Consider the following 12,848-nt stretch of genomic DNA (forward strand, 5'->3'; position numbering starts at 1 on the left):
TTCCTGCTATATGGTGCCTAAAATTCAACCTTTAGTCTGAGGAAATGATCCATGCTCCTTTAAGGCACACTTGATGTAGTGGGACTGGAACACACTGTGCACAAAAGTTGAATTTAACTCCTTTCTGGTGAGGAGGCAATGACTCAGAAAGACCTTGGCTGAATGTTACACACAGTCCTTAATTAGTAATGTGCCTTTGGAGAAGTCATGAAATATCATCTAGCCTTAGTTTCCACGATTATAAAATGGAAATAGTAATGTATGAAATTGTTTTGGAGATTCATTATTTTGGTGTAATATAAATACAGTAGCTGTCGTTACTAAGATGGTAGATGCTTAATTAATGGAGGTGCCTTTTTCCCTAGTTGGATTATGGGTTCAGGAAAGAATAGACTTAATTTTCTTTTCCTCCTGTGGCTCCCCACAGTATAGAGCAGTGATCTGCACACAGTAGTTAATGTTTAACTAATGATACAATCTGATTAATTCAGAATTCAGTAAATGAAGGGGTGTGGTTGGCTGGCCTCAGCCACTGTGCACTTGGCTGTTGTACCTCTTTCGGGTTAGAAGCACCTTGGGGAAGCCTGATAGTCTATTGCAGGCCTGAATGCCAACTTGTGATTAGAATTAAGTGCTAACAAGAGACTCCAGGGTTTTTGTTTTAATATTGAGCTTGTGCTATGATTTGATCCTAGTTAAGATTAGGACAAGGGCGTCACAAATGAAAGACTAAAAAAATTGATTGACTGAGGCAATGTAATCTATAGATTTAATGTGAAAGGGATTCAGCTTGATTTATAGAGGAAAACTGTACATGCCCCTTTGCTGGTGTTAAGCCCCATGAAATAGGATGCCCCCGAATCCCTCTGCAGAGACTGCTACATTTCTATGCTGAATTTTGAGCAGGTTACCAAACAGGATATGTATCTTTATACAAGATGTATCTTTGCACAGTGATGAAAACTAAACAATCACAAACATAAAGAAAGTGAGTAAGTGGCATATGGTCATTATAACTGATAGGTGACCTTATAACTGAAGGACCTCCATTGCATTTAAGCTCTGAGGCAGCGGGAGCTTGGCGGTCCTTGTGGTTTGATGTGTATCAAGACTCATTCAGACTCCTGGATACTCTCCAGGAGCCTAGGAAGAAAACTGAGGCCTTCCCTTCCACACGCTTTGTTTTGATTAGTTAATGACATAGATGTGGAGATATGAAATCGGGAATAGCCACCGTTTGTTTGTTTTACTTTTACCACCCTGACCTTAACATTTTCAATGCTGTGAGAGTGTGGTTGGTCTCTGAGTGACTGAATGATGCATCCCAAGAGGTGGCTGACCTTAAAGCAACAATCTCTTTTAAAGGGAGGATGTGGTCACCCTAGACCAAGAAGACCCGATGAAAACACGTAGGTCAGTTTTGTCTAAAATATTTGTCCAGCCCTTTGCTGTTCTGAGGAAGCCTGGCTCCCTCTTGTGGCCTAAAACCACACGTTCATCGTGCTCTGGCCTCCTGGGCTGAGTGTTTAAAAGAGACGTCAGTCCCTCTTCATCTGTGCCCTGAGCTTGTAGCTCATTCATTTCATTACCATTGGGAAAACAGGCATGGCCCTGTGAAAATGGTGAAAGAGACGGATCTGGCTTCGCCATCTCCCGTGCTCCCCAATTTACTCTTCTCCCAACCTCTTGAGGGGGAGAGTGGCGGGATATCTAACTCCCGTTCTGTGAGTGGACTTTGCTTGTGCTCTCTACCTTCCTTTTAGTTTTCTTGTATTCTTTATTGACCACAAAGAGTACATGAATAATACTTCTTTTAAAGTGTTATCTATGCAAAAAAACTGGTTTTGTTAAAAAATGAATTAAAGGAATTAAGTCAGTTGGTTGAATTTGGAGTATAAAATAATGGCAGATAACATATAGAAGGTAGGGATAACTAGATTTTTTTATATAGCTCTTTTTTTCTTTACAGCCTTTCAGTCAGTTTCTATCACTTAAAAAATAGAGAGCTTTGATACATAAAAAATAAAATGTGCATTTCTGGCTTCTTATACAAAATCAGAGGGTTTGAGAAAATAGTCCATATTTTCTCATGGCAGCAGCCACTGGAAGCTGACTTACAGCCAACCATATAAGAACAGGCACACAGAACATCCATTTCACTACAGACCCTGCCACTTCCTATGGTCTTATGATTGCCCCATTTTCCTCATTTTTTACCTGCTTGACTCCCATTAGCGTGAATTTTTGACTCTGTGGGCCCGCAGCATGTAAGACCCATTTATATCCTTATTATGGTCTCCAGCTGGTGAGATGTTGGGGAATAGGCCCACAGTAAGTTTTCTTTTCTTCTTTTAACTGAATGATGGTCCAAGGACCAAAGTCCAGCTAGGGTGGAGAGTACAGTCCAAAGAGGTGCTGTCTTCACAGGGTGGGCTAAAGAGGGAATCTCAGTGAAGCGCTATAGGGAATTCTCAAGACCGGAAGCTGTGAGTGGTCAGGTACAGGGACAATCCAAGTGTAGATGCATTTCAACTTAATGCTGAATAAAGGAAGGTCAGAAACAACAGCAAAACCAAAGCATGGTTTATCTTTCTGCAGGCAATTCGGTGAGTCATCGTTTATTTTTACTGCTTTATTGAATCCATTAAAATATGCACATTATTTCATTTGATAGTGTCCATTCTGTCCAGCTCCTTGGTAGTGAACTCTTGAAAGATAGATTTCTGCTCTAGTTCAGATCCATCTCTTCTTTCCTTTCTCTCCTCATCCTCCCATACCCCACAAAGTAAAATACATCCAAATAACACAGGCTTTAGAGCTATGGGTATTGAAGAAATAGTTTTACCTCTTACCCAATTGCTGCTTCTTTTCCTTTGCTGGATGAGGGCGAAATCCTGTGAAGCTTTTGTTTTTCTTCTTTTTTAGGATTTAGAACAAGGCAGCGACATGTCCTTGTGGACCCCACGGGGCCTGCTGGGTATTGCCCTCACTTGATGGAATCTGTTCCTTGTGAAGATCCAATGTGTTATCGATGGCTGGTGACTGAAGGGATCTGTATTCCTGATCATGGAAAGTGTGGCCTGGGACATCGTATCCTGAACGCTGTCTGCAAGAATGAGCGAGGTAGGATGTAGTGCAAAAGTGATGTTAAGTTGCATCAGCTCATTCCTTGAGAGGGCCTTTCCCTGAAGGAGAAAAGCACAGACTGTCCTGTCTTTGAGTATTTACTTTGAAGTTACCTGACACGTTGCCACAAAGTAGGCTGTCTTTATTTTATACAGGTAGTATAGTGGAACTAGAGATTTCTCTGAAGATCTTTATTTATCCATTCAAACAAAACAGATAAGTTGGTCTTCAACTTATCAATGCAAAACAAGTTTTATTAGCCTTTTTTAAGGTTGATATGACATGTTTTTAATACTATTAACCAATACTACCTTACACAGGTTCCAGAGGTATAACTTCTTCCAAGTTATAAAAAACGTGTCTATTTGAAAATAGATGATAATTAATGTTTTAAATATTAATATTTTAATTTGAAAATATTTTATTTTAAAACTTTAACTTATGTGTGAGACTAAAGCAAAAAATGTTTATTTGGTACAAAATTTATATTTTGACTAGTGCATTTCCTAGCATAATTATGTAGGTAGACAGCTTAATTGAACACCCTAAGTACATGGAACCTTGAGTAGGGCATGAGATTTTGTAGGTTTGTCCAGAGTGATGCCCTGATAAATCCCACAGTGATGTGACAGTGAATAAAGAAGTATTTGCAAAGTCCCCTTGGGGGAATGGTGAGAAAGAGGGAAAATTCAGCTTCCCCAAGTGAAGAATTCTTGATATTCTCAAAAAAAAAAAAGAAAACAAAAACAAACAAAATAAAAATGTATCTTTCATTTCTATAAAATTAGACTAGAATCAGTTTTAGAAATAACACTAACATTTCTAATGAACCATTTTTAAATATAAGTTATCATGATTTATAAAGCTATGGACAATGGTGGCTTTCCTTGATCATTGAGCTTCTCGTACAACGGTTGTTTGAAATGAAGCATGATTTAGAAAACATGTAAGTCATAGGGAAATGAGAAAAGTGACATTGAAAACCTTTATCTAGAGTTTAAAAAAATTTCGGTCTCTAGGAAGACTATAGAGTGTGTCTATTAATCAGCTCTGCCAGGAGAAGCCCCATTTATAATGCACTTGGTGCTTGGAGTGAAATGTTTTGATTTGTGGAGTGAAATAATCTACAGAATGGAAGGAAATTACACAGCAGATTCAGAATGGATATTGGTATGCACACAGTGTAGAGCAAGTTGCTATAATGTGTTGTGAGGACACAGGCTGAGGCACAACAGAGACGTCCAGCAATCACTGCTTTATTATTTATACTGCTCAGAGGGTCCTAAGGAGAAGCGATCATGTTGTGGCCAGTCCCCTAGGGAAGACAACTGCTCAGTTCAGGGTCGGTAGATGGCAGCTCTGCACACCCCACTTTGTGTTGGAAATGAGAAATCCTGTGCTGATAGAGTGTTGGGTTTTTATATACTCCAGGGGGTGGGGGCCCTGCCCCTGAGCAAAAAACATGCATCGAGCAACCTTTGTGCAGAGTTTTACCCTGACAAGCAATTGTGGCTGCTTCTTCCCAAGTTTGGGTTCAGGATCTGATTAGGCCATTCCATTTTTTGGGTAGCATGTTTTTCATGGTTGAGACCTAATATTTCACCTGGGCTATGGACTGAAATTTATACTGAATACCTGCATACAAACAAGCAAGAGGACAAAAGTGAAGCGGGAAGTAGTGAGGGCTGGGAAATGTCAGCCTAGTGTGTCCGGGACTTCCTTTGCACGCTGGGTTAGCATACAGCAATGAACCAACCTTCTGCCCTTCCCTTCCCTTTCCTCCCTTCCCTTCCATAATTTGTGTAATTATGCCTAGAAGCCAGGTGATTGATTAATTAAATAGAGGATAACTACAGCTTGTATTTACTGTGGTCCTTTTTGCTGAAATAGTCAAATACTTTTGATAATTCCAAATAATCTTTTAATTGTGGCAACACATGTAGATTATTAATAGAGACAAAGAAGATGATTTTTTATATTGCTTTTCTTTGAATTCATGGAAAGTGGTATAGAATTTAAAACCTGGGCTTTAGAGTCAGACAAGTTGGGATTTTAACTCTGACGCCAGCTAGATGCTCTCAGGTAAATTATTTAACTTGTGTAGGCTTGCTTTCCTTCAGTGGTAAAGTGGTGTAATAAAGCCTACCTTTCACTCTCAAGATTGTGAGAATTAAATTAATTATATAAAGGTGATGAATGAAGTACCTAGCACATAATCATTCAAAATAAGCTGTAAGCTTATTTTACTTATAATATGCATTTATTACTTGGATGGTCCTGGGGGAATTATGCAAAGAGCCATTCTTTTATAAAATGTAAGTAATAATGAGGATTAGAATAACCATAACTGTTTCTTATACTTAATCTCTAGCTAAGGAAGCAGGAAGATCATTTGTTTGGTTGATACGTAATGAAAAATGACTCTCATGCTTTGTCATCTCTTAGCAGGTACTGGAGGTTTGTTGTGATATATTATGCCCATAGGGTTGGTGATTTCTTTCCACAGTATGTGTTATGCTTTCTGTAGTAATTTTTGAGACATCAGTTTTCCCATTTACAGCAACTCTAGAGATTTATTTCTTTATTTCTGTGAAAGAGCTAATTGTCAGTTTTTGACCTACAGTTTCAACTTCTGTGGGGAAAGATATGAATAAATATTTGTTCATATCAGCCCTATGAACTCTTTGTGGTTTTTAAAGATCTGGGATGACTCCTATTTCATTAGTAGGTTATCAGCCACAGTATGCTTATAGGAACATGTTGCACTCCAGATACAGGAAGCAGACTCTAGACCAGTAAGAAATTGAAAATGTGTTCTGGTTGCATTTTTCACAATACAGCTACTGTGTGATTCTGCATGATTGATGATAGTTTGACAAAGAAGTGCTCCTGTTTGACTCTCCACATATTATCAGGGCCTTTCCATAGCTACAGGAATTGATAACACTGTTGATGCTCATTTAAATGCCTGGAAGAAAATAGGCTTGAGGCATATTTAATAAGTTTCCTGTGATTTTTTTTCTTATAACATTTTATAGTATCCTTTTCCTCACTCTGAATTTATTTGAGAATTTATTCAGGGCTAAAAGAAGCAGACCAAAAGGCATAAGTCCTCTCTCTTTTTGATTTAAAAAATCGTATTAGATCAAATTAGACTTAAGGCCTGTAGTAAATTTGCAAGGTGATTTGTTTTGTGTCTAATTTTTGGCTTCTCTCTGTTGACTAAACAGCTCATATACAGAAAGGAACATTTAACATCCTAGCAAAATACCACCATCCCATTCAGAGTGTGGAGTCAAGAGATTTCCACAATAGCCGTGATCCAGATTATGGAGGACTTTTGACCATGTCTTTTTGGATGGTGCTCTTGCCACTAGAAGTATGTTTATCTCTCCTTGGAAGTTTGTTCAGACCATTGGCTTGGAAACAAAAAATATTGCTAGCTACGTTACACTGGAGCTAAGGGGACCCTATCTAAGATCTCACTATCAGGATAAAACCATGTTAAGATATCCAATTAGTTATATAAAAATCAGATAAAAAATTTTAATGAAAATACTAAGAGCGCTGGAAATATCACTTTGGTATGCCTAAACCTTGTAGGTTAATATAAGAATGTAATCTATTTTGGAATATCTAAGATCCAAGGAGCCACCCATGAATTTCTACAGTTCTCTCTGCTTTGATTGCTTAATGATACTGTCCAGTCAGTTCTGCTGAAGTTCTTTTTCTCACCCAATCCTGTGAGAGAGAGAAAAAAAAATGTATAGTGAGTGATATTTTGAGGGAAAAAATCATATAATACATTTTATGTATGAGTATATGAATGAGAATGAACTGGCGTCTCATTTCAGTACTTTGGTGTATAAGCTTTGATTTCTCTTCTCTGCACAATACCTCATCAGTAGTATCAGTCAGAAGAAATCTCCTGAGTATGGAGTACACATAGTTTTTTTTTTTTTTTCCTTCTCATTGATGAGTACCATCCCTACATTCAAATGTTCAAATTGGGCCCCCTTTGAAATGTAAATGGTGGGTAATGGAAGATGTATGCCCTACATTTTTCTCCCTTAGAATATCAAGTTTATTCACTCAATTTTAAACTTTGTTTCTTCAAATGTAATTGGTTCATCATCGTGGGTTTCTCTGACAGTAAGTGAAGTTTTACCATCATCTTTGCAGAACAGGCTGGAAAAATCCCCACATTGCCAGGGCAAGGGACCATTATTTACCATCTTTCATTTCTCCATAATGCAAAGTGGACAAACGACTTCACAAGGTCATTTGACAAACTTGATGCTGCCCACTGGAACAGTCAAACCCTGAACCTTCACCATCTGTTTTGCTCCATAATTTACCAAATAGGTTGTTTTGGAATAAAAAAGTGTCTGTATATTCCTGCAAACATCTTTATTCAAAGATAATGCAATGCATGTTCTCCATTTGTAAAGAGCAAATACCAAGGCTGATGAAGAGTGTAATACTTCAGAAAGAACCAAGTTCACGCGCTGACAGGTACATGGGATTTAGAATTCTCTGGTATTGCTGCAGTGACCCTCTGCATGCAAGATTTCTTATTTTTCACAGTTGGGCTAGGCCTTTACCATGCAAGTATTTTCCTTAAGTGGCGTATATATTTGCACAGCAAACATGAGGAATGATTTCCCGTCATTAAGGTGACTTTGCTTTTCATTTCAGAGGCATTTTTCTACTAGTTCTTACCTTGTGTCATTGACCTCGAACAACCCAAGGATGTTGATCTTTAATCTTGGCTAAAAAAGGCATGTGTTTGTGAGCTCAAATATTACAAGTATTTTTTTTAGAATGACTCTGGTAAAAAGTAGACTAAAATATTCATTTACCTGAGTTAGGCTTTTTTTTTTAATAATGTTTTAAAATGTATTATTGGAGTTGGAAATTTTGTTTGGGTTTTTTGTTATTTTTTTGTTTTTGTTTTGTAATCTCAAAAAAACTGTTTTTTGGTTCACCTGTGAGAATAAAGTAGAACTCCATTCAGATAAGAAATTATTTATCTGAAAATTTTGTTTCACCACAATTCTAAATAAAACTCCTTTTTAAAGTCATTTTTCTAAATCTTTTGATCAGGCTGTATGTCATGTGTGTCAACAACTCCTGTCTTATCTTCTATATGTATTTTTTTTCTTTTACTTACACGACTTTCTACCTGCTCTTTCAGCACAATATTTATTGTTCTGGATTTAGGAAGAACAAGGTGTAGATTTTCATAGGCATTTCTTTCCCACACAAGTATATGGCTGCAGTGAATCAACCCCATAAAGGGACTCTACAAAATTAAAGCTGCCACTGAAGCTATAGAGACCATGAAATAAATCTAATTAAGAATTTTCTTAAATTTTTGAGCAATGGCCCTTTCGTTGAAATAAATAATCATTTTATTAAGATGTTTATTCGGGAAGTGATAATAGCAAGTTGGGTATGTCTTTTGATTTTTAAAAGGAAGTATTTTTCATATATTTTCAATTTTTACTTGTTTCCTATTTTGACCAGAAAAATACCCACGGAATACTTAAGTGGCATAAGAATTTGGGAATGTAAGAATTATGTTATCAAGCATTCCAAGGAATCAAAGGAGGGAGAGAAAATATGGGCATGCATGTTGTCTTAACAATGCAAATTCCTAGAAACATGGAATTTTTACTTAGTGGATCATAGCAGACACTCTTGTGTCCTACCGGATTGCCTCGGCCAGTTACTGTTTTCCTATGTGTCTGCCTGAATTCCAGCTGCTACCACTTGCATCTTTTTGCCTGAAAAGTTTCTCTGATCTCTGGACCCTGCTTTGCTCCCATATTCAGTTAGAAATTCCAGGGAAGAAACAGTTCTGGGAAGCAACCTTCAACCGAGGAGTGAGAGTTGGTGTGTAAATACCCAGCTCCCTTGTCACTTAGGTGGAACAACCTAAGATGTGTGTTCTGTGCTGTTTCCTAGAGTTATCCACTTGCTCGTGATGGTAACTAACTTGATTGCACATCCTTTGTCAGCCTCCTTCCAATTTCTGTCTCACTTGTGTACTCCTCTGATTTTCTGGCATTCTTCCCAAATAAAGACTCAGTCAAGGCAAGATTCTTTGTCTTGGAGTTTGATTATGGGACAACTTAAGCTAGGACAAGGATACTTGGAACAGTATGTAATTGAGCCATCCTTTAGGAAATATAGAATCTAATTCAACTCATAATATTGGTACTTGTTAAAGAATCATTTTCCAAGAAAAAAATGATATATTCTCTCATGAGAGCTTATTCAGCATTTCAAACCATGCTGTTTTCCAATTATTTGTTAATATCAAAGAGGCTCAATATACTTTCTCTGTCCTTCCTTTGAAAACAGAAAACAACACTATTGAAACCTATTCCTTTCTGGGTTAGGCAATCCCAGTAACTCATACCATTCCTCTAGACTTGTTTTCCAACAGTTGAGGCATTTTATGACTCTCTGGGGAAAACTAGTTTATTCATATTTTCATTTTGTATGAATTCCAGAGTGCAGTGGAATATTTATGAATAAAAACAAGAAGAGAATTCTTTGGATAGCTAGGTGATTTTTTTAAATTTAATTTACTTTTTTTTATTTGGCATGGGCAGGCTCCAGGATTCGAACCCGGGTCTCCAGCTTGGCAGACGAGAATTCTTGCAACTGGGCCACTGTTGCCCTGCCCTTTTTTCTTGTATGCTGTTTGGCGAGGTCACATTTCGTTATTTTTCCATGTGAGTGTCCCGTTATCGCAGCACTATTTATTGAATATTTTTTGTTTGCTTTTGCTTGCCTGTGTTTTTTGGGGGGGGAAAGTGCATGGACTGGGAATTGAACCCGGGTCTCCTTCATGGCAGATGAGAATTCTACCTCTGAACTACCCTTGCACCTCCTAGGTGATTATTTTCATAGGGAAACAATAATAGAATGGGCACATATTGTCCTATCTCCTTTGCTCTAGATCAGTTCTAAAACTTTATTGTACATCAGAGTCACCTGGAAGGCTTGTAAAAAGACAGATTTTTGGGCCCTACCCTAGAGTTTCTGATTTAGTAAGTTTGAGGTGGAGCCCATGAAATTTGCATTTCTGACAAGTTCCCAGGTGATGCTGCTGCTGCTGGTGCAGGAACCATCCTTAGATAAACACTGCTCTAAACAGAGTGGGTGTGGAGGAGGGAGTGGCTATGGACACGCTCATGATGCTGGCAGATAACAGAAGCAGGCTAGAAAGTGCAAGGCATGTCTTACACTTAGTCAGAATCAACAGTAGGCTTCATCGTAATCTGTTTTTTGTTGTTTCCTGCTGGGGGAGTTACTCTTGCAATCCATATATATTACTGTCTTTCCAGAAGCAAACAGTGAGTAAATATTCTCTTATTTCTTTATTGCTTCCTAGATGTATGGCTTAAAGATCCAATAATGGAAAGCAGTAGTGTCCTCATGTAGAAACAGAAGACACATATCTGAGTTGAGTTATTTAAGTTTAGAGGAGAGGATTTTCAGCAAGCTATCTTTTCAGACCACCAACTGATAGCAGTTTGGTATCAGTGTCCTGACTGAAAGAAGTGTGGTGGTGACACATACGCTGTATTACATTTTGAAATGAGCCTGACTTTGCAGTTGAAAGTGCCAATATGATCAGGCTGCAATTCACACTACAGGAATCATACTGCAAAGGAGATTAAATTTGAGAGTTCCTGTACCTGAGTTCCTCATTCCCTTTCGTTTAGATGTCTTGCAGTGAAATTAGAGGTGAAACTTTAATAATGTTTGACAATGAGGGAATCCAAAAGAGAAAAATAGAGACTCATTTTAATCAGAGATTCCTCATGCACGTTTTATGGGAAGGTGGGAAATAAATGTAAACGGCTGAATCAATTTAAATGCTAAAGAGAGAGGCACTGCAGTGCAGTTTCAAATATATTTACTGTATGTTGTCTGTCAATAAACTGGTGTTGTATTTTGAATTATTTCCTCTTTCCCCCTGTTACGTACCTAGACATTACAAAATAGGCTGGTCTTTTTTCCTCTTTTACTGAGGTACTTAATGACTATATTCACATCGCTACCTTCCAGTATTTCACAATCAGGCTAAATACAGTCTGATTTTTTTTTAACCTGTAAAATTTAGAAGAATTGCTTCTGCGTCTGCTGTCAGAGGAAGGCTTTCTCCTCCTTCCGTCTCTTCTGAGTTCACTAGACAGCCTACTTTCTGCTCCCATTCCATGATTCAAGAAGCAAAATGAATCATAGATTGCACTGATCCTTCAAAATGGTTTCGTATGATTAAATCATCAATCCAAGCTTTTAGCAGGAGTAAAAGTTAGTTTGTCACACTTGTCATTACCTTCAACTTTCCCCTTGGGCCTGCTCTAAGTTTCCCTATCCCTTTGTTTACTCTACTACAGTGTTAATAATAGGATAATGCTAATAACAGTTACAGCGTTAATCACAGTGTTATCATTTTGTTTCACTTTCTGAAATGTACTTTAAGGTGGTGTTTGGCAGTTTTATATGACTGAAGGCTGTTAAGTTCTGACACAGCATCTTCCCACTTTACCCTCTGTGTTGACATAGGAAAAATAAATAACATGGAGTAAAACATATTTCCAGTATGATGGAGAAGTATTTTCTAATCAGATGGCCAATATCGCTGGATTAGGGAATGTGATCAGAGGCTTACCTGTGCTGTACCGATCTAAGTGTGCTCAGGAAAATATAATGAAATAACATTCTCCTGATTAGAACAAGCTTTATATATATACTGGAAAGAACCACCATTCCATGCAAAATCAATTAGAAGATGATTAAAATTTTGTGTGTTTGTATATATTTATATATATTTTTATATGGGTATATATGTGTGTGTGTGTCTATCTGTGTGCATGTATGGAAAAATAAACAAGGAAACCCTACACCAAACAATGGATATCAAGCATGAATATCAGGGTGGCCTCAGACTTCACCTCTCAAAACATGAATGGCAGTAGACAATGGAAAAGATAGCAACTTTCAGAGGAGAGAATTAGTGACAGGAAACTTTTTTTTCCAACTTGTGAATGCTTGGTAAGAGATTTGGAAATACATTAGATAAACAAAGAAAATACCAGTTGAAGGTATTCTTCAGACAGTTATCAATGAATCAAATTGAGAATTCATGTCATATATAAAAGTACTAAATTAGCCCCAAGAAAATAATCTTAAAATTAGAACAAAATATGTATATCAAGATCTGTAGTCTTATTCACAATATTTTTTCTCCATGTTTTTGATTGAGCAAGTAATCTATTTAAATAAAAGAAAGTTTTGTATAACCCTTTGTGCTTTCCATTCTGTACTTACCAAGTTAGGTGTCCTCTTTGCCTTAACTGTATTATCTTCTGTGGAGAGATGCCTTAATTTTTTTATTGCAAAGATCATACATTTTATTTTAAGGAGACATGAACTAAAGGGAAAATGCATTATAAGTTAGATACGTCTTAAGACCATGGTACTTCTTTTAACCTCAACATAGATTTCAATGAACAACACACATCTAGAAAGTCCATGGCTCACAATAAGGGTTACTTCTCCTCTGTTAACTCTGTGAGGAGTTACGTCTCTGGTCGTGACCATGATGTTCTGCTGCCTGAGATGCTCATCTTCTTCTTTGCCCTTCAGCTAATTCCTGTTCAGCCGTAGAAATTGGTGGGTCTCCTTCAGGACCCTGC

The 12,848-nt window shown here is 37.5% G+C and overlaps 1 protein-coding gene across 1 annotated transcript in view; it reads left to right on the forward strand.

The window, feature by feature from the left end:
* The window catches only part of THSD7B (thrombospondin type 1 domain containing 7B), a 535,886-nt gene that overhangs the window by 88,817 nt on the left and 434,221 nt on the right, over nt 1-12,848 (forward strand). The window contains exon 5 of the mRNA XM_077151771.1: nt 2,926-3,123. Within this exon, the coding sequence (XP_077007886.1) occupies nt 2,926-3,123 (198 nt within the window). The remainder of the gene's footprint in view (nt 1-2,925; nt 3,124-12,848) is intronic.

Source organism: Tamandua tetradactyla, chromosome 3, assembly GCF_023851605.1.
Source record: "Tamandua tetradactyla isolate mTamTet1 chromosome 3, mTamTet1.pri, whole genome shotgun sequence".
In the NCBI taxonomy this organism is placed as follows: Eukaryota; Metazoa; Chordata; class Mammalia; order Pilosa; family Myrmecophagidae; genus Tamandua; species Tamandua tetradactyla.